The sequence below is a fragment of the Sesamum indicum genome, linkage group LG9 (genome assembly GCF_026168435.1).
Source record: "Sesamum indicum cultivar Baizhima isolate 11 linkage group LG9, ASM2616843v1, whole genome shotgun sequence".
Lineage (NCBI taxonomy): Eukaryota > Viridiplantae > Streptophyta > Magnoliopsida > Lamiales > Pedaliaceae > Sesamum > Sesamum indicum.
This window is the reverse complement of record NC_142665.1, coordinates 3729475-3747654: the sequence shown is the minus strand read 5'-3', so window position 1 is coordinate 3747654 and position 18180 is coordinate 3729475. Positions and strand designations below refer to the sequence as shown.

At 37.6% G+C, this 18180-nt stretch overlaps 3 protein-coding genes and 1 pseudogene across 3 annotated transcripts; 2 read left to right on the top strand and 2 right to left on the bottom strand.

The window, feature by feature from the left end:
• The first annotated feature begins 413 nt into the window (after nt 1–413).
• Nucleotides 414–2543, top strand: LOC105170846 (serine/threonine-protein phosphatase 7 long form homolog). Its single transcript, XM_088884646.1, has 4 exons — nt 414–1285; nt 1362–1449; nt 1539–1982; nt 2061–2543. The coding sequence occupies exons 1-4, from the start codon at nt 414–416 to the stop codon at nt 2541–2543; spliced, it is 1887 nt and encodes a 628-aa protein (XP_088740772.1).
• Nucleotides 2544–7379: 4836 nt separating this feature from the next.
• On the top strand, nt 7380–9835 carry LOC105170482 (calcium uniporter protein 1, mitochondrial-like). Its single transcript, XM_011091251.3, has 2 exons — nt 7380–8111; nt 9095–9835. The coding sequence occupies exons 1-2, from the start codon at nt 7701–7703 to the stop codon at nt 9578–9580; spliced, it is 897 nt and encodes a 298-aa protein (XP_011089553.1). The 5' UTR covers nt 7380–7700; the 3' UTR covers nt 9581–9835.
• Nucleotides 9836–10510: 675 nt separating this feature from the next.
• Nucleotides 10511–11149, bottom strand: LOC148786825 (LOB domain-containing protein 24 pseudogene; annotated as a pseudogene).
• Nucleotides 11150–15064: 3915 nt separating this feature from the next.
• On the bottom strand, nt 15065–17894 carry FHIT (FRAGILE HISTIDINE TRIAD). The gene is made up of 5 exons (XM_011091250.3): nt 17649–17894; nt 17417–17527; nt 15856–16002; nt 15505–15603; nt 15065–15439 (listed from the first exon to the last, which is right to left on the bottom strand). Exons 1-5 carry the CDS (start codon nt 17823–17825, stop codon nt 15323–15325), a joined length of 651 nt encoding a protein of 216 aa, XP_011089552.1. The 5' UTR covers nt 17826–17894; the 3' UTR covers nt 15065–15322.
• Between the last annotated feature and the right edge of the window lie 286 nt (nt 17895–18180).

The window sequence follows — 18180 nt, the reverse complement described above, 5'->3', positions numbered from 1 at the left end:
CGGTCAGCGACCGCGGTGGCTGAATAAAATATAAAAAAAAAAAATGAACAGGTGAAGAACCGCTATCTGAGATAGCGGTTCTTCACCAGGACCGAAAAAAAAAATTGGTCAAAGTTGCAGCCTGCAATTGCAGGCTGCAGGTGCTGAGCCACCGCACTCACGCAGTGCGGTGGCTCAGCAAATTGCTTTCTCGTGAATACATTGCAGCTCACACTATTTTAAGTGTGAGCTGCAATGTGAAATCTCACTCCACCGCAAAGCAAAGCACTACATTGTTTTCATCTTCCTCTTTCTCTCAAATTCTTCTTCTTCTTCCTCTCGGCTTCATCTTCATCTTCATCTTCATCTTCCTCTTCTCGGCAATTTTTCTTGTTATTCCTCTCAGTTAATTTTGAAAAATATTTAAAATCAGTATGTCTAATTTTGGCCCTATCGATACCAGTGTTCTGTACGGGCAATTAAATCATCGGTCTGAGGATGTATCTGAAAATTCGGATACAACATTATCCGTACGACGTGGTGATATAGCCTTTTTTCGTGTTCTCCAACTAGCACCACGTCATATACGTGTTTTACAAGTACTCCAAAATATGGGGTTTCTTGGTGTCTTGCAGTGTGGGCATGTTGAAATTGACACCCACTTAATTACTGCATTAGTAGAGAGATGGCGCCCCGAGACACACACATTTCATTTTATGGTGGGCGAAGCAACCGTGACATTGCAGGATATCGCGATCATCTGGACACTCCCGGTGGAAGGTAATCTTATTACCGGGGTAGATAGAAGGTATAATACCCAACAATGGCAAAATTATTGTCATGAACAGTTGGGTTTTATTCCAAACGAAGATGCTTTTAGATGGTCGAGAATAAAATTGTCAGTGTTATATGAGTATTTATTAGAAAATACATGTGATGATGATAGCCCATTTGAGGCTGTGCTACAGGAGGCACGGATATGTGCCATGTGCATTCTTGGTGGAGTGTTGTGCCCTGATGCTACAGGGAACACCGTGTCATTATTATATTTACGGCATATGGAAAATATTCACGAGGAATATACCTCAAATTGGGGTTCAGCTGTGTTGGCCTATCTGTACCGGGAGCTATGTACAGCATCACAAAGAGGGAAAACTAATATTGGCGGTGCCATGCAATTATTGCAGATATGGGCATGGTCTCGCATAATAACACTTGCACCCGTTCCCTCGAGTGAAGCTTCATCTCTAGTGTCGACCATTATTGACCCTGACAATATTCTGCCTACCCCTCCATATGCTGCACGGTATGGACTTTTTTTATTTATTTATATAGTTATAAAAATTTTTGATTTCACTAACTTTTCTTAATTTTGATTTTAGGTGGTCGTTTCATATATCCCGTACTCATACGGCGCACAATGCTCTACGCATAATAAGGAACGTTTTGGACCGTATGCAGTTAAATGAGGTATATTGTTGTGATTTATTTTTTACTTTTAGTAATATAATTGATGCATTTGTTTCAAGTATATTGATTGTTGTTATATGCTATTGTAGTTTATTTGGACTCCGTATAATAATATTGCCGTCGAGCTTGAGGCATTGCCCTATTATGCAATGCGCACAACGTGGAATATACGATGCCCATTGATCAATTATTCGCTGGTGGAGATGCATCACCCGGAGAGGGTTCTTCGCCAATTTGGCTATGTGCAAGACATCCCCCAAAACCCATTGATCAGTGAGCGTCGTTTACACTCAATAGATAGGCGAGGACGTCAGGACATGGACTGGGCAACGTTTCACGCGGACTACATTGCGAAATGGAACGATGTGCAATCAATGGTGGTGGAAGGACCCATTATTGAAGGTGGTCGTGATACCGTTCCTGACTATATGAACTGGTATCATCAAATTACTCGGGTCCAAATTTCACAAAACATATTGTCTACGAACACGCCGGGTTATCGACCGACTGACACCCGTGATTGGGAATATGTGGTAAGCACCTTCTAATTTATGTTATGTTCATTTATTTTAGCCAGTTGATTCTGTTTATAATTTGATTTTGTTTAACAGTATAATAGAATGGAGCAGCTAGTGATTGATTGTGAAAATGCCGGAGATGATCAGCAGTCGTTAAGAGATACTCGAGCGCGAGCGCGTACGATCGGACGTGAAATTATGAACTTTTCTAGTTCACGGTATCCAAGCGTTCGAGTTAGACCGACAGACACAGCTCGTGGGAACGCATTCACAGAGGCTGGTCCGTCGAGCGTACATGCCGAGGCCGGTCCATCTACTGGTCGGACAGAGGCTGGTCCATCGAGCTTTTATCCGGAAACAGGTCCATCGACTGCATATACTCCACATGCTCCATATCTGCCATCATTTGACGGTACATTTACACATAATTTTAACCCGCAAATTCGAAGACAATATGATGCATCACCCGTTCCATTCGAAGACACCGATGTGAACACACCCGGTGACCAAAGAGATGATAATCCTCCCCGAAGGCACAGAAGACGTCCACGTTGTGGCACTGGAGGGCATTATTAGCTTTGTATAAAGCACATGTAAATTGAGATGTATATTCAATTTATTATATATAAAATGTGATTATTATATAAAGCACATGATTATTATATATAAAATGTGATTATTATATATATACGTATGTATATTAAATTAAATATAAAGTATGACTATTATATATAAAATATGATTATTATATATATATACGTATGTATATTCAATTAAATATAAAGTATGATTATTATATATAAAATATGATTATTATATATATATACGTATGTATATTCAATTAAATATAAAGTATGACTATTATATATAAAATTTGATTATTATATATATGCTGTAAAGTATGATTATTATATATACAATAAATTTGATTATTATATGATTACATAATGATTACAATATTATATTATATATATACTGTAAAGTATGCTGTAAATTTGATTATTTTAGTTCCCATTTTATAAGTTGCAATTATATATTATAAAAATAAAAGCAAGATTTGCAATTGCAAAGTTGTATATTCAACATATGTAGCATGATACAAAGTTGCATTTAACAAGCTAGAATCAACCCCGAGCTTGACGAGCCTGATATTGTTGGCGAGCACGTACTTGTGGTCTATCCATTTCGTTCGGTATTCTAGTAGATACTTGTCTACCTGGGCCTCGACGAGCTCGCAGTGCGGGATTATGCACAAGTTCAAAATCCACCGGTTCCCAATATTCTTCACCGTACACAGGCTCAAACCTCCCTTGATATGTCTTCTTGTATGATTGTACACTGTAATAGTGAGGAATAAAATTTGACGCGTTAACCCCAAAATGCCGACATGCCTGAATGGCATGTGAACACGGAATTCCATTTGCACCCCACTTGCCACAAGAACACATACGATGCTTCAATTTGACGACATACGTACGGGAGCCCTGCCCGGTCAAGCTCAATGTCACCACTGAGGCAGATTGTTGGTTATAGTCAAATTTCTGAACAATGTGGCGCACTGCCTCTGCCTGTCGAGCCTCGAACAACTTGAACGCATAATCAGCCCATTGTTGATTTGCATTGATCATACGATTACACCGTGTAGATCGCTGCAAGAAATACTGCACAGAGCGGGATAACGTTATTTGCACAATAGCCACAATTGGTAAGCGTCTCGCACCTTTTAATACTCCGTTTATGCACTCAGACATGTTTGTAGTTAGAATACCCGTTCTCCAACCACCATCATGCGCCGCCGTCCATTGAGCCTTGTCAATTCTCCCAAGCCAATCGTACGCTTCCTCGTTCAATGATTTGATCTCTTCCATTATTCTATCAAATTTTCGAGGATTGTCTTCGGCCCCTGCTCTCCAGCACATATCCTTCAACTGGATGTTCTTGAATTTTGTGTTAAAATTTGAGCAGACATGCCGTAAACAAAATCGATGTACTCCGCGGGGAAATTTGAATGCGGGCACATAATTTATAGCATTGATCAAACCAGCATGCCTGTCTGAAATCAAACAAACTCGATCATCCTCTGACGGGCACAAATATTTGGAAAGCATTCGGAGGAACCAACGCCATGACTCAAGCGATTCTTCGTCTACGAGTGCAAACGCTAACGGCAGCACCTGCTGATTTGCATCTAAAGTTACTGCTACCAGCATTTTATGTTTGTACTTCGTGTACAAATGTGTTCCATCCACGCTAATAACGTTACGACAATAACGATATCCCTCAATACATGGTCTGAAAGCCCAGCAGATGTGTTGCGATCATACTCTTTCCTAAGTTACCATGGTCAACAGAAATTTCATTCATCAGACATGTATGTGGTCCGACGTACCTGGTAACTTTATATAATCCCATATTTGGTTTGAAAATGGCCCTTAGCATCCAACAGCACCCAGTCTGTGCATCATATTTGCAAGCGACTTTCCATAAGTTTTTCTTGCTCTCCACCACCCGGTATTCTCGTCTTGCAAACCGGACCGAATAATCTTGCACGCTTCCTTTTAAATGGTCCTTACTTTTAAACAACATCCCGTTGGCGAGCTCCCCAGTGTTAGAGTCATAAAAATTACCCCACCTACCAGTAGGGATATCAATAGAGTCAGCAGGGACTTCTGGATGTGTTGTGCTAAAAAATGGAATGTCCGGATATAGGGTCATTCGGTCAGGCATGGCAGGCATGTTCAAGTCAAATTGCTCTTGTGCATTCTCACCAAGAACATCCATCATAACAGGTATACTTACGTCACCATCATCGTCATTATTCTGTTCAATCTGTTCTGGCAGATCGACCTCATCAGGTTCTGAGTCAGCTTGCTCAGTGTTCAACAAACTATCAGCTTCGAACTCGGCATCTTCATCATCGCATTCAGATGAATCCACATAATCCGATGGACATGCATAACCCGATGACCCTGAATATGCAGCCGGACCTGAATATGATGATGGGCCTGCATACGACGATGGACCTGCATATGATGATGGGCCTGCATAGGACGATGGACCTGCATATGATGATGGGCCTGCATAGGACGATGGACCTGGATAATCTTCATTAATACCAAACCGGCCCATTTCTTGAGTTACTACTGGTAAGCTCGGCAAATCTTGGGTTATCATAGACATATACGTTCCCCAATCACCAACAGCTGAGTCATCGGGTACAGCTTCTTGCTGAACTTTTTCCGCTTCGACAAAAATATCAATCGACACATATCCATTCACCGGATTTAAAAAAAATTTCATATCACGATCCTTTTTAATTGCCAACAACATCTCATTCCTTTGGCCAAAATTAAATGTTATGTATTTAAAAAATATATTCAGTTTAACATTATTCCTATTCATACCAATTTCATCATACAAAATTAACTCCAACTCAGCAAATGTAGTACTACGAGAAATCTGCATGAATCCGAGTGGAGGACGATCATAACTTACAGAACCATTCGAATTGATTTGTTGACCTCCAAAATATATAATAATATCAACGGTATTTTGCTCCGCCATATCTTCAAAACAAAATAATATACACATCAATAAATTTTTTTTAATATAATCAGATATTTAAAAGGAACAAATAACATAAGAATTTAATAAATAACGTACTAAACGTCTTTCCAATTGTAAATCTTCAACGGTGGAGTATGAAATTTTGCTGACTGCTCTTGAGAGTGTAAGAGCTAAGAAATGAATGTTGAATTTTTTGAAGTTGTCGTTCGATTTTTCAATGTGAATGACTGAGGGAATGGAGTGTGATATATATAATTAAAAAAACCGCGATAAACAACCGCGGTGTCACAGACAATAATACAGAAAAATTATTTATCACCGCGCTATCTTAGCGCGGTGTCAGCGAGACTGGAAAAGCAGAAAAGTAATCTCCGCGCTCTGTTAGCGCGGTGTCAGGTACGAAAAAAAAACGTGAATAATGAGCAACCGCGGTGATGAACCGCGGTGGCTCATTCTTTATTTTTTTTTAAAAATTTTATATGCCACCGCGGTGGCATATTAAAAAATTATTTTTTTTAATAATTTTGTGTCACCGCGGTGAGCTACCGCGGTGACACAGGAAATATAATTTTTTTTTAATTGCCACCGCGGTGAATCACCGCGGTGGCTTTTTAAATTATTTTTTTTTTTTGAAATCTATGTCACCGCGGTAAGACACCGCGGTGACATAGTAAAATCCTTTTTTTTTTTATTTTAAATTGTGGCACCGCGGTTTTTCACCGCGGTGCCGCTCAGAATTTTGAAGGATTCAAAATCGCACCAGATCTGTAATTTTTTTTTTTTTTTGCATTATTTAAATAATTGTACCAGTTATAAACTGCCCCAACAAAAGCTTAAAGGGCATATTTTGCAAAAATGGTCAACGCACTTTGGCCCTTTTCTCATTCTTTTAATCCAAAGTTAAGTCCACAAAAAGAAATGGAATTTTCTTTTGAGTAAATTACATCGAGACCCCTTCAAGTTAGCTTAATTATTTAAACACCCACTATTTTTATAAAATTATAAGTGTACCTCTTAAATTTATATCGACACTTTTTCAAAGAAATAAACTTACGCAAACACCCCTATGAGATACGTGAACACGCATTCGTCATTTTGTCTGAACCGACCAAAGGGATGGGGAGAGGCTCAAACCCTAACACCAGCTTTGAATGGTGTGCTTCACCATTCACATTTCACACAACGTTGGAAAATGCATTAAATTTTTCAAGATTTTTATTTGAGATAAAAACTCAATTTATTTCTTTTTATTTTTATTTTTTCTTAATATAATATAAAAATCCAGGATGAACGACCAGTTATACTAATTCAATCAAAAAATTTGAGTTTGAGTTTGTGAATGTCTATTTTTATATTAATTTATCATTAAAGTTCCAAATCTTACTATTTGTTATATAATTTATTTAAAAAGAAGTTATTTATAAAAAATTAATTTAAGTGAAAATTTGACTATATCTAAAATAAAAACAGGGCAATTCTTGAATTATTCATAATTTAGCTTATCAATATAAAAAGATTAATCAAATTATTTATATAAAAAAAGTAAATAGAATTAAGTTCGACCAATCCAAATTAAAATATGGCAATTATCAAATTATCATAATTCAACTAAAATATTAAAATTAGTACCAAACTCAATTAAAATAAAATTCAAACTTGTAAGAATTAAAAATAGAATTTTAATATAAATCCAAATCAAACTTAATCAACGGTCACCAACTCATCACAGATCACTACACACACACACCACGCGTATGGCACACACTGCGTAGCCGCTTGCAGACAGCATTCCGCCGGCCCCCCCACCCCACCCCTCCCCATCCCACCAATTCCAGTTTCCTACTCCCTTCCTTCAACGACTGCAGTTTCAACTATGACACGCTCTTAAATTCACCGTTACTATACGTATATATATATATATATGTATATATATCCTTCATCTTGCACTCCCTTTTTCTTCGTTTCTTGGTTTTTGTGCTCTTCTCCTCGTTGAGATTCACCCCCTCTTTTGTTTGGGTTTTGGTTTTCTTGATGTTCATCAATGGCGGACGACATAATCTAGCGATTGCTGTGAATTGAAATCCGTATCACGCTCGTTAAAGGACGTTGGTTTTTGAAACTGAAAAGGATTTAAAACAGGGATTTGGGAGTTATAGTTGAGGAAGAATGTGGAGGAATCCAGGTACCATTTTGTTGAAACAGGTGTTCAAGTCGGCCGTGAGACCCGCCAGGCCGGGACCCACTTTCGGTTCATTCAACTATTGCAGAGGATTTGTGGGTTCATCGTTTCGCCGCCACTGCAGCTCCGCCGCGGGCGGCGGAGGTGGGAGCGGGGACGAGAATGAGCTGACGTATGCGGAGGCGAAGAGGTTGATGAGGCTGGTGAATGTGGAGGCGCTGAAAGAGAAGCTAGGAGTGGAGGACAAGGAAGTGATCTCGTACGCGGAGCTCTTGAGAGCCTGCGAGAGCATTGGCGTCGCTAAGTCGTCGGATGAGGCAGCGGCCTTCGCTAGAGTTCTTGATGAAGCTGGTGTCGTTTTGCTCTTCCGCGACAAAGTCTACCTCCATCCTGATAAGGTTTTGATAATTTTTGGGTTCTCAATTTTGCTAATTCTTTTGTGTTTTGATGTGGACAACAGATTTTTATGAAGGGTTGTGGTAGAATGGTGTGGGGTAAGCTTGATCTTTTGTGCCCAAATCTTGATTTTGTGTATGGTTCAGGAACAGGGGAGAGTGATATAGGTACCCCAAGGCGGACCCAGAAAAATTAGAAGCAGGAGGAGGAAAGGGGAATTCAGTTTTGTGATTTTGGACTGTGGATAGCACTGATTAGGACAATATATTTTATAGATCTTGTTGGGGAAAATGTGATTGAACTTGACTTGTTCGATTGATATGGGTTGAGTGGTCAAGCTACATTGACTGTTAAACGGCTGGAGTATATTGAACTTGATGTTTCGGGATTGTTTTTTCAGTTGATGACTCTCATTTTACAGGGTTGCCTAACCCTGGAGCGTTGATTTCTTTTCATGAATGTGAATCTAATTTTGCGTGGTTCCTTCTCCTTACGTCGTCTGGAATTACTAAATGCAGTCGTGAACTCGGATAAGTTCTTGAATGTCCATGGGTTTTTGAGGTTTTGGGTTTTCAGATTTGAGCTGGATGGCAGTGTTGTTTTGATGGTTGTTGCTCAGTCTTCAAATATAATTACCAATAGTTATTGCTAAACGCATCTTTGACATGCGCAAAGTAGAGTTTTCCATGTTAACCATCTATCTAGTTTTATACTAAATGTGGTCAGAACAACATAACAAAGCTTTTAACTTTGATATGCTTAGAGTACATGATTTTGTATTAGAGAGACTTGGTGATGATGCACTGACAAGTTCCTTTTTGTCTGAGGTGTTTCCAAAACATGCTGGTGATGTGAGGCTGTTGAAAAATCCCAGACTTTGAGATTTTGCTATTGATATGATAAAATTGCATGTGACTTGTGTTTTGGTTGATAGAGTTAGTATGAAGATATGGCCTCTCATTCCTTTCTATGGATCTCTATTCAGGTCGTTGATTTGGTTAGAAGGGCAGTGCCCCTTGCGCTTCTACCTGAAGATGACCCATGTAAAGATGAGCTCAAGAAACTGGAGGAGAAGAAGGAAGAGATCGATATGCTGGCTCACAAACAAGTCCGTCGCATATTGTGGACTGGGTTGGGATTTAGCGTGGTACAGGTCGGACTCTTCTTTCGTCTGACATTCTGGGAATTTTCTTGGGATGTGATGGAGCCAATTGCATTTTTCACAACCACAACTGGGATAGTCATAGGTTATGCCTACTTCCTGTTCACTTCAAGAGACCCAAGTTACCAAGATGTGCTGAAGAGGCTCTTCCTCTCAAGGCAGAGAAAGCTCATTAAGAAACATAATTTTGACATGCAGAGGTTCATGGAGTTGCAGAAAAAATGCAAGTCCTCTCTGGATCCATGTACATCCATCAAAAGGCGGCTGGGAGTAGAGTTGGAACCAGAGGACCTTTTACATGATCGTTAATGCCGGATCTTTCACAAAGATTTGTGTCTTTTAAAGGCACTTATTTGACAATTAACCAAAAGCTCCTGTTTTTCTTTGAGGGAGTTCATACATGCCAAGTTTTTCTTGGTTGCCTCTACCAATGTTTAGAATGACTATTAGATTTTTCAGTACTTCCTCTAGACGAGAGAGGATACGGAAAGGATTCACGCTGGCACTTGTAATTTGTTTACACAGTCACATATAATATTGTATCAGATACATATTTGGCCTAAATTATTCTTCTTCTTATGTTTTATATTTGCCTTTTCTTCTTCAATTCCAAAATTGCCTTGCAGATTGGTGTATGATTGTTCATGGGCAAAAATGGAAATCATGGTGACATAGAGTGCCTTACATTACCCAAAACTCATTGGCTTATACTTTGGGTCGAGATTGGGCTTTATTCATTTGAACAGGCTCTTCTTTGCTGTGATTAGCCATTTTACAACATAAATCTTGTCTCTGTCACCTAATTATGAATGAACCTATATCCATGACGGAGCAAGAGCAATCTGCTGATGCATGATCTGTTGAGACTAGTTTGTTATGTGCTACGCTGAAGTTGTTTCTTGCTATAGCTGGACAGTAACTTAGATTGTCTAATGCTATATGATACCCTCTATATCTAAATGAATGTAACTGGAAAAAGCTTCTTTTTGCCTCTCCTGTTGCCATTTTCTTTGCTCTCCTAACTTGATGCTAGAGTAGCTACAGCTTTGTAACCTTGCTGGTTTATTGTTCATCATACTTCTTGCAGTATATTAATGTGAGGTACAGTCATTGACGCAAACTGAAGAATGACAGCCTCTCATAACATGGATATTGTGTGTGTGTGACTGGAGTGGGGTTTAGAGTAGAGGATTTGGACGTTGGAGTCAGTCATGGATACAGGCTCTGTGCAGTCTGGACTCACAAAAACATATTTGCCAATGCTGTGTAGGAATCTGTGACCTGATCATATTGCAGCATCATATCAGAGTTTTGAGAATTGCCACATTCACTCGGCTGCAGTTGATGGTTGGACTCTTGATTGCTATTCTCCACAAACGGAAAGCTTTGACAAGATGCTACCAAAGACAACGCAACAGAGAGTTGTGCTCTGAGAGTCGCATTTTCTGCCAGAACTTCATCTAATTCAGACTGCAGTCCAAAAACCTGCTTTTGAAGAGAAGCAATCAGAGCAACACATCCGTAAACTGGCTCCTGGAGCCTTGCTGTGGCCTCGTAAACCAAGCTGGTGACAGCATCTCCTCTATGATCCACAGGAACCTCCTGCTGAAACGAAAGCTCATACAGGTTAAAACAACTGGTAAAAATCCTCATGTTATATTCTTGCTGTAAAGAGGTTAAACACACTGTAAGAGAAGTTGTAGTAATTACTTGCAGCATTTTACTGATGTTACTAGCACCAAAGATACGGTGAACGGCTGCAAACTTCTCAGGCTCCGCGGGAGGAAAGTAGGGGCTAAAGAGGCAGTCCTTGGTGCAACGACGTCGGAGGAATCTGCATGCAGCACAAGGCATGATGGTTCTGCTACATGACTCCATTGCAAGAAGAGGATAAATGGTATGTCTGTTCCTTTCTGTTTTTGTATGTGTTTAGTTATGGTTCTTGGATACTCACAGAGCTGATGAGCACTGGTATTTATTAATTAATCAGGTAAGGATCCAGAGAATTAGCTGGAAGAACAATCCCTTTAATAAAACTTGATTTCATTGGCTGATTTTTAGTTTTATGTGGAATATATATAATAAGGGCTGTCATATTCAAGGGCAGATTCAGTGAAATGGAAATTGCTAGAGAACTTGGAAGATCTTGTTGATAGCCTTCAGTTGCCACAACAGCTAGCACAAGAATTAACTCATGCCAAGCATGTAATAATATTATGAGGGGGTTTGAATTCTGAACATTATATTACCCTTTATATGCTAACACTTGTTTCTTTTCTAAATTATGATAATAATAATAATAAAATGGATCAAAGATTCTTGGTTTTTTTGAGTTAACGTTGCTAGCATTTTAATCTTCTATTTCTATCTTTTTTTTAAAAAAATTTAAATCTTGCATGCTAGTAATAATTATGGATAAACTACAACATAATAATATGTGTAAATAAATGATGTGGGAATGACAATCGCATGACTTAATCATATATTTTTGTCTTCTACTTAACTGATAGCAGTTGAGATGCTATTTTCTAAGAATACATAAATATTTACATGCAAAATGACACAAAATCAGAAATATCTACTTGAGGGCCCTAATCAAATCTCCAACCGACAACCTTTTCACATTTTTTTTAGAAAAAAAGATAATTGATTACAATTATATTAAAATTTTCATAACACACAATTTAACATAAATAAATAACAACTATTAAAATAGAACAATATTCATAAATTGGTGGAGTTTAAACCCATAATTAGCTAGTCACAAACTTCAATTCTTTCAAAAATAGCTAACACTTATTTGGCTCTAGGTGATAACAACGATCACTTTCATTCAAATATCGATGGATATTTTGTAAATATCCTTGTAAAACATACTTGGGTGTAAGTATTTTTATCAAACATATTTTGATAATTAAATTTGAAGTCATCCAAACTTTTCGTGAATAATTGCTGCATAAGCAGAATGAAAAACACCAAAGAAGCACAATTCAACATTGTTGAGGAGCATTCTTATTATTGATCATACCTGATTAATTATATTATATTTATTATGTAATCAAAACTATATAATTTATTCCAAATGCACAAATTATTTAATTAATATTGAATTGGTATACATACAGTCCAAATCTTTGAAATGAAATCATTATTTACAAATTATTATATTTTTATACATAGGGTATCAATATTTCAAAACCTAATGAGATTATTTAGCCTAATTAACCAAAGAGTGGAAGCCCCCCTAAGGCAAATTTGGTAAAACCAAATGACACAAAGCGTAATGAGCAAAATACCTACCAAATTTTCCATTTTTGTAGCACTCACACCATCACACGTCTTTCATAATCTATTCATTTTCACTTATTTTTCATGAGTTCTTGTTTATTTCTGACAAGGGTCTTACTAATTTCAACATCAGAATGCTAACGCATATTTTGCATATTAGTCCCTATAAAATCGTAGAATTCTTGTGACCTCAATCTGTCCTTCAATATTTTATGGTGTTGTGTTGCTCTAATAGACATCAATAATATTTTTTCTTAATCCATATAAAATACTTGTTTGTTAGCTAATATACCTAGGCCGTATTGCTTGCGTACCGTACATTTAGTTTCTAATCTATTACCAATATACGTCTCGTACTTATTCGTATTTAATTAATCTAGTTAAAAACTAAAAAAAAAGACAAAGAAAAAAGGAAAATCATTAGCTGAGAACATATGGTGTATTAAAAACTACATTCTTTAGTAATATGGGCTGATGAGCAAATAACGTGAAAAAAGTTCAAGTTCTTTCTGAACCGGAAGGCTCCACAACCTTAACAATGAATGATGTTGATGCATCAATTGACCGTTGACTGACGGAACTTCTATTAGCCAATAGTTATGATGTAATAAAAGCTAGCCTGGGCACAGGTTTGCCTTCCCAAGGAGCAAGGAGGACATGGTTTACAAAGATTAGGAGCAATGAACAAAGCACTGATGGCGAAGCACCTTTGAGACGTTATATCTATGAATGATACGTCCTTCTGAGTTAAGTGGGTTTTGAGATACAGGCTTAAAGTGTAGATTGTACATTGAGGAAACTGATGCAGCTGCTGTCTAATTTAATGCCAAAGGCTGAGTACAGAATAGATGATGGAGATACGGTTCTTCCGTGGGAGGATCCGTGGTACTCTGATGGAGTGTTGACTCGTAAATTTCCCCCATATTGCTTCTACTACTGGGGTCCCTCAGAAGGCTAAGGTAGGAACTTTCATCTCAAAAGGTGAGTGGTGTTGGCCTCTACCACATTCCACTGAGGTAGCTGAGATAGTTTTGGGTCTACCAATTATACACGGTGGGTTTGACTCAATACAGTGGAGGAAAACGACTGGCAGGATAATCTCGGCTAGGGCTTCTAATTTATTCCAAGAAGTGATATTGGCAACGCTCTTGCAGGGACCTTTCAAAATTGCAAGGAAGAGCTTCATTCTGTAGCTGGCGCTCCTAGACAAATTAACTACTATGGATGTTTCTTGGCTCCAATTGACAAATACAAATTGTGTTTTATGTTAGGATAGGCTCTTGGAAAAATATGATCACTTGTTAGTGTGCTTTTTCTACAAAGTGCTCGCAATTACTAGTCAACGAGGTTCGGCCAGGTATTTCGTTGCATGTGGCTATAGTTCGAGTATCTAAACAATAGAGGGGGAAGAATGTTATTAATGCATCAAGAAAGCACACCTGGATGTTGTATGATTGTACTCCTTTTTTAATTTTATGCAATTCACATTTTTCCAAAAAAAAATGAATAAGATAGATTCGAGTCGAGATCCTGAATGACGTGTCAAATTCAATTTGATTATCGAAAACTAGTGTTAGCAATGAGATTTACAGTAAAACCTTTAGTCATAGTGATGGACTGACCTGAAACACAAACGTTAAATTTGTTACAGATGGCTTTTAGTTAAAAAAATTTCAATGCTTAAGTGTTTTTTTCCTTAAGAGGATCAATGTGTCATGGATTATATGAAAACACATCTCACGATGTCCATTCTCAAATGATTATAAATGGATGCCATTATGGGTTCATGAGTCTGACTCGACCAGATGAAAAAGATACAAATTCTTATCTTATCGTGCTATTTTGAGTTTCATTGGGGTAAATTTTTCTCTATGGTAGTTTTATTATTTAAACAATTAAACTCCCATCATATACATATTACAATGAGTATAAATCAGTGATGCATGCTCTTTAGTTTTTTTGATTTTAGGATAAATTATATTGATAATTTCTAAAATTAAGTTAAAATATATAAATATCTCATAATTTTGTAAAATTGTAAATATATTTTTTAAAATTATAATTGTAATTACAATTACATCCCTTTTTCAGAGTCAAACCTTACTCATATACTCCTGAAAAATATTACACTAACACCCGTTAGGGGGACGTAGCTGTAATTTTATAAAAAATAAAAAGTAACATATTGTCCATGATTTTTTATTCGATCAAAATATAATTTGAGTTTATCTAAATAACTCATCGCCAAAAAGTAATTTATTATGTCCATTTTACGTCAAGATATCTTTTATATTGAATTATATTTTTGTGTCGTTGTAATGAATTCAAATTCATTTAATGTGGTACCATTTGAAACCCTAACTCAAAATTCACATCCTTTCATCCAAATGCAGATGCAGCCTACTAGAATGGGTTGGCTGCTGACTGAATAGAAGTAATAAGGGAGGCAGTTTAGTTAATTTCTAAAACAGGAGGGAGGTTTATGTAATTATACAAACCAGCAGGGAAAGAAAGTGTAATTATTATCCCATATAAAATGAAACATTAATTTGAAATGAGAATTCAATAATGAACGACACGATACTGAATTGTCAAGCAAGAGCCAAACAAATAACAGGAACAGCTATTCTGGATACAAGATCTGAGGAATTGTGCCATTGATTCATAAAAAAGGGCTCTTGATCACAAACAACACCAAATAATCCAGAGAGACCGGGCAATTCATAAGCACAATGCAAGTACAACGACTCCCGTACCGTTTTTCTACAAAAAAAGCTTCCTGTATTCGGCCGCCTCTTGAGCCATCTCCTCCATGCTTCTGTCCTTCCTCTCTTTGTCAAGATCGAGCTTCTGCTTCAGTTCCTTTTCCTTCGAATCAATCTATGCAATGGATTAGCAGCAGAGAAAATCTAAAGGGGACAAATCTATATGCAATAATGTCTTACAGCTTCGTAAATTTCATCGTTGTTCTCGAAATCACCACTTTTGCGTGGGAGTATGTGGATGTGGACATGTGAAACAGTCTGTCCAGCCTGTGGCCCATCCTAAGGTTTCAAGGGATCTCCAGATATTAGGACTTGGAAGTCAAGATAGAGTTAGCTAACAGTTTCAACAACTAGAGGAGAAAATGTCCATGCATCTGTTGCTTAGGAAGATAAGGATATTCAACCAGATCAACAACTTGTAGGCAAGCAGACAGAGGAAAACGATATCAAATATGAAATAACTAAATGTAACATGAGGATGAGGGGAAAAAACAAGTAATGGTTGCCTTCATATGCTATGCTTTATCTTACTTGGATTGTGAATGTGAGCGAAGATGCATTGTGATAGGACTCTAGCTGGTGACCGATCTTCTGAGCCGTAAGCCACAGATCACTTGTTTCATCAGCAGTAAGATCAATGAAGCGCTTGACATCACGTCGCGGGCAGACAAGCACATGTGTTTCGTGTCAAGTAAACAAAATGAGAATCTAAATGTGCAAGTGTCACGTGGTTGGGAATCTTTCTGCTTATCCTTTTCCATGGGCCAAACAGATGGGAATATGGATGGTGCAGAGATTCAACAGATGAAAAGGCAAGACTTCTTGCCCTCAGATTGTTGCAAAATTATGTAAATTAAAGGGATTAAAATATGTTTACTTTTCCAGCATAAACTTCAGAATTTCTTTATGATGAGGGAGTTGGGACACTTGCAAAACCAAAACCCACCCACGTCGAGAACTTCCTGAGCTGAGATGGGTCAAAAGATGTTTGTACTGTTTGATCTAAAAGCATGTACATAGCTATTGTTAACATGAAGAACATGCTAGTATAAATTTGATCGGTAAAGCTCAACCAACTAAATTTCAATTTACTCTACATTTTTACAAGATCCAACCTGTCAATCCATGTAATATCTACAAGTTACAGTCGATCACTATGTGCTGTTCAAATATGAACTGAGAGAAGGATATGACCTGCAACGAAGAGCAAACACAACCCACAATCAACACAATATCATTGGAGACTAAACGTGAACGAGTTGAAGTACAGAACAAATTTTCAAAAACGTCAAAGAGTGATGTTTCTTTCAGTTTCTGCTGTTTTGCCATTTTCACCCAAGACCCTCTGTAGTTATAATCTCAGCTCAAAAGCACAGATTCACATAGTTGATTCTGGCGATCATGTTGTTCAAGGCTTCTGCCCATGAGATTGGTGATAGACAATATAGGCACTTATTTTTCTTAGTAACCTTAAGTGACGATCAAACATTTTATAATCATGACGTTGTGCAAGCCTATCCAGTAAACTCTGTCAAACTCTTTCCCTGCCAGAAACCATCTTAGTTATGTGAACTAAGGTGGACCTCAGAACAGTAAATATTGCGAAAGATAGTCTACCACTCTAGACAAAGTCTATTCCTGCTTTCAAGTAGAGTATATAAGATGAAAACAAATCAACACATCAACTCAATCATGCTTTCATTAACGCTATACAACATAAGACTGAATGGCAGAAATATAGTCCTACCATTTCCAACTTAGATTGCTAAACCATTCATCTACACCAGTAAACAACTATATTTGGGACAAGAATCAATATCAAGAGTAACGAGTTACATCACTGTTTATGGTACTAAGATTCATAAACAAATAACTGACCAAAATAGCCATCAAAATCAATATATTGGAGCTCTAAATTGATCTCAAAACAAAATGCCCTGATCAGTATTTCAAGAAGAGCATTACCATCATTCTAACACAGAGGCATATGAAACAAGAGATTTAACAAAGCTAAAACCCTGAAAAGCATTTCTTTCAGCAAAAAACTTTACATTATTGTGATCATGAAAAAGAATGGGAACGGGAAACACGTACCGGGAACAACAGGCCGTAGATTGACCAAAGCATACGAAAGCTGAGTAGAGTAGAACACTTCCTTGGCGCTGATTTTGTACGGGCCGAAGGTATAACTCTCAGACTCCATCTGGGCAATCACGTTTTCAATTAAAAACATCAACAAAACCTTACAATTACAGCAGAATTATCCCAGTTCTGAACATAGCTACGACGGAATTAATTATAGTTTGATTCAAAATAACACTTGCCCGATGAAGATCGTGAGAGAAGGAAGATGAGGCCCGGAGTGAAGTGACGCCTGGTGAGAGGTGTGGCGGGGAATGGCGAGGGAGGAGGCGGCGGCGCGTGGAGGGGTGTAAGTAGAGGAAGGGGGTGAGACTGAGAGAACAGCGGGAAGTAAGAGAAGGCAGCAGCGACTTTAACATAGCGAAAAAGCGACTCGGAGAAGGGCGGTGGCGCGTGGTGCTTCCCTTCGTGTTTACTAAGTATTCTTCGTACTCGCGTTGTAGCTAATCATTTTTTTAAATTAATAAAACAAAATAATAATTAATTTTTATACTAATATCAATATTATTTGCAAATTCCTATAGTGAAAATAAATTTTGTACTTTAAACCTATTAATTTATTGAATTAATAATGTGGACTTAATAAATTTAAAAAAAAAAGGTTAACATAAAATAAACATTTCTTTTTGTTTCTAAGAAACACACCAAAAAAAGGTTGAAAGTTAGGTCATAATTATTAGCAAAATTTAATTAATATGAAAGATCCAAATAATT

Bases quoted from the DNA above. Each gene is read 5' to 3' on its own strand.
- FHIT (XM_011091250.3), bottom strand. From the start codon at position 17,825: ATGTTAAAGTCGCTGCTGCCTTCTCTTACTTCCCGCTGTTCTCTCAGT. The intron at 17,528-17,648 runs GCAAGTGTTATT...GTGATTGCCCAG, and splicing joins TCTCTCACGATCTTCATCGG to ATGGAGTCTGAGAGTTATAC. The intron at 16,003-17,416 runs ACGTGTTTCCCG...TGACACGAAACA, and splicing joins TACGGCCTGTTGTTCCCGGT to CATGTGCTTGTCTGCCCGCG.
- LOC105170482 (XM_011091251.3), top strand. From the start codon at position 7,701: ATGTGGAGGAATCCAGGTACCATTTTGTTGAAACAGGTGTTCAAGTCG. The intron at 8,112-9,094 runs GTTTTGATAATT...ATCTCTATTCAG, and splicing joins TCTACCTCCATCCTGATAAG to GTCGTTGATTTGGTTAGAAG.
- LOC105170846 (XM_088884646.1), top strand. From the start codon at position 414: ATGTCTAATTTTGGCCCTATCGATACCAGTGTTCTGTACGGGCAATTA. The intron at 1,450-1,538 runs GTATATTGTTGT...ATGCTATTGTAG, and splicing joins ACCGTATGCAGTTAAATGAG to TTTATTTGGACTCCGTATAA. The intron at 1,983-2,060 runs GTAAGCACCTTC...TTTGTTTAACAG, and splicing joins CCCGTGATTGGGAATATGTG to TATAATAGAATGGAGCAGCT.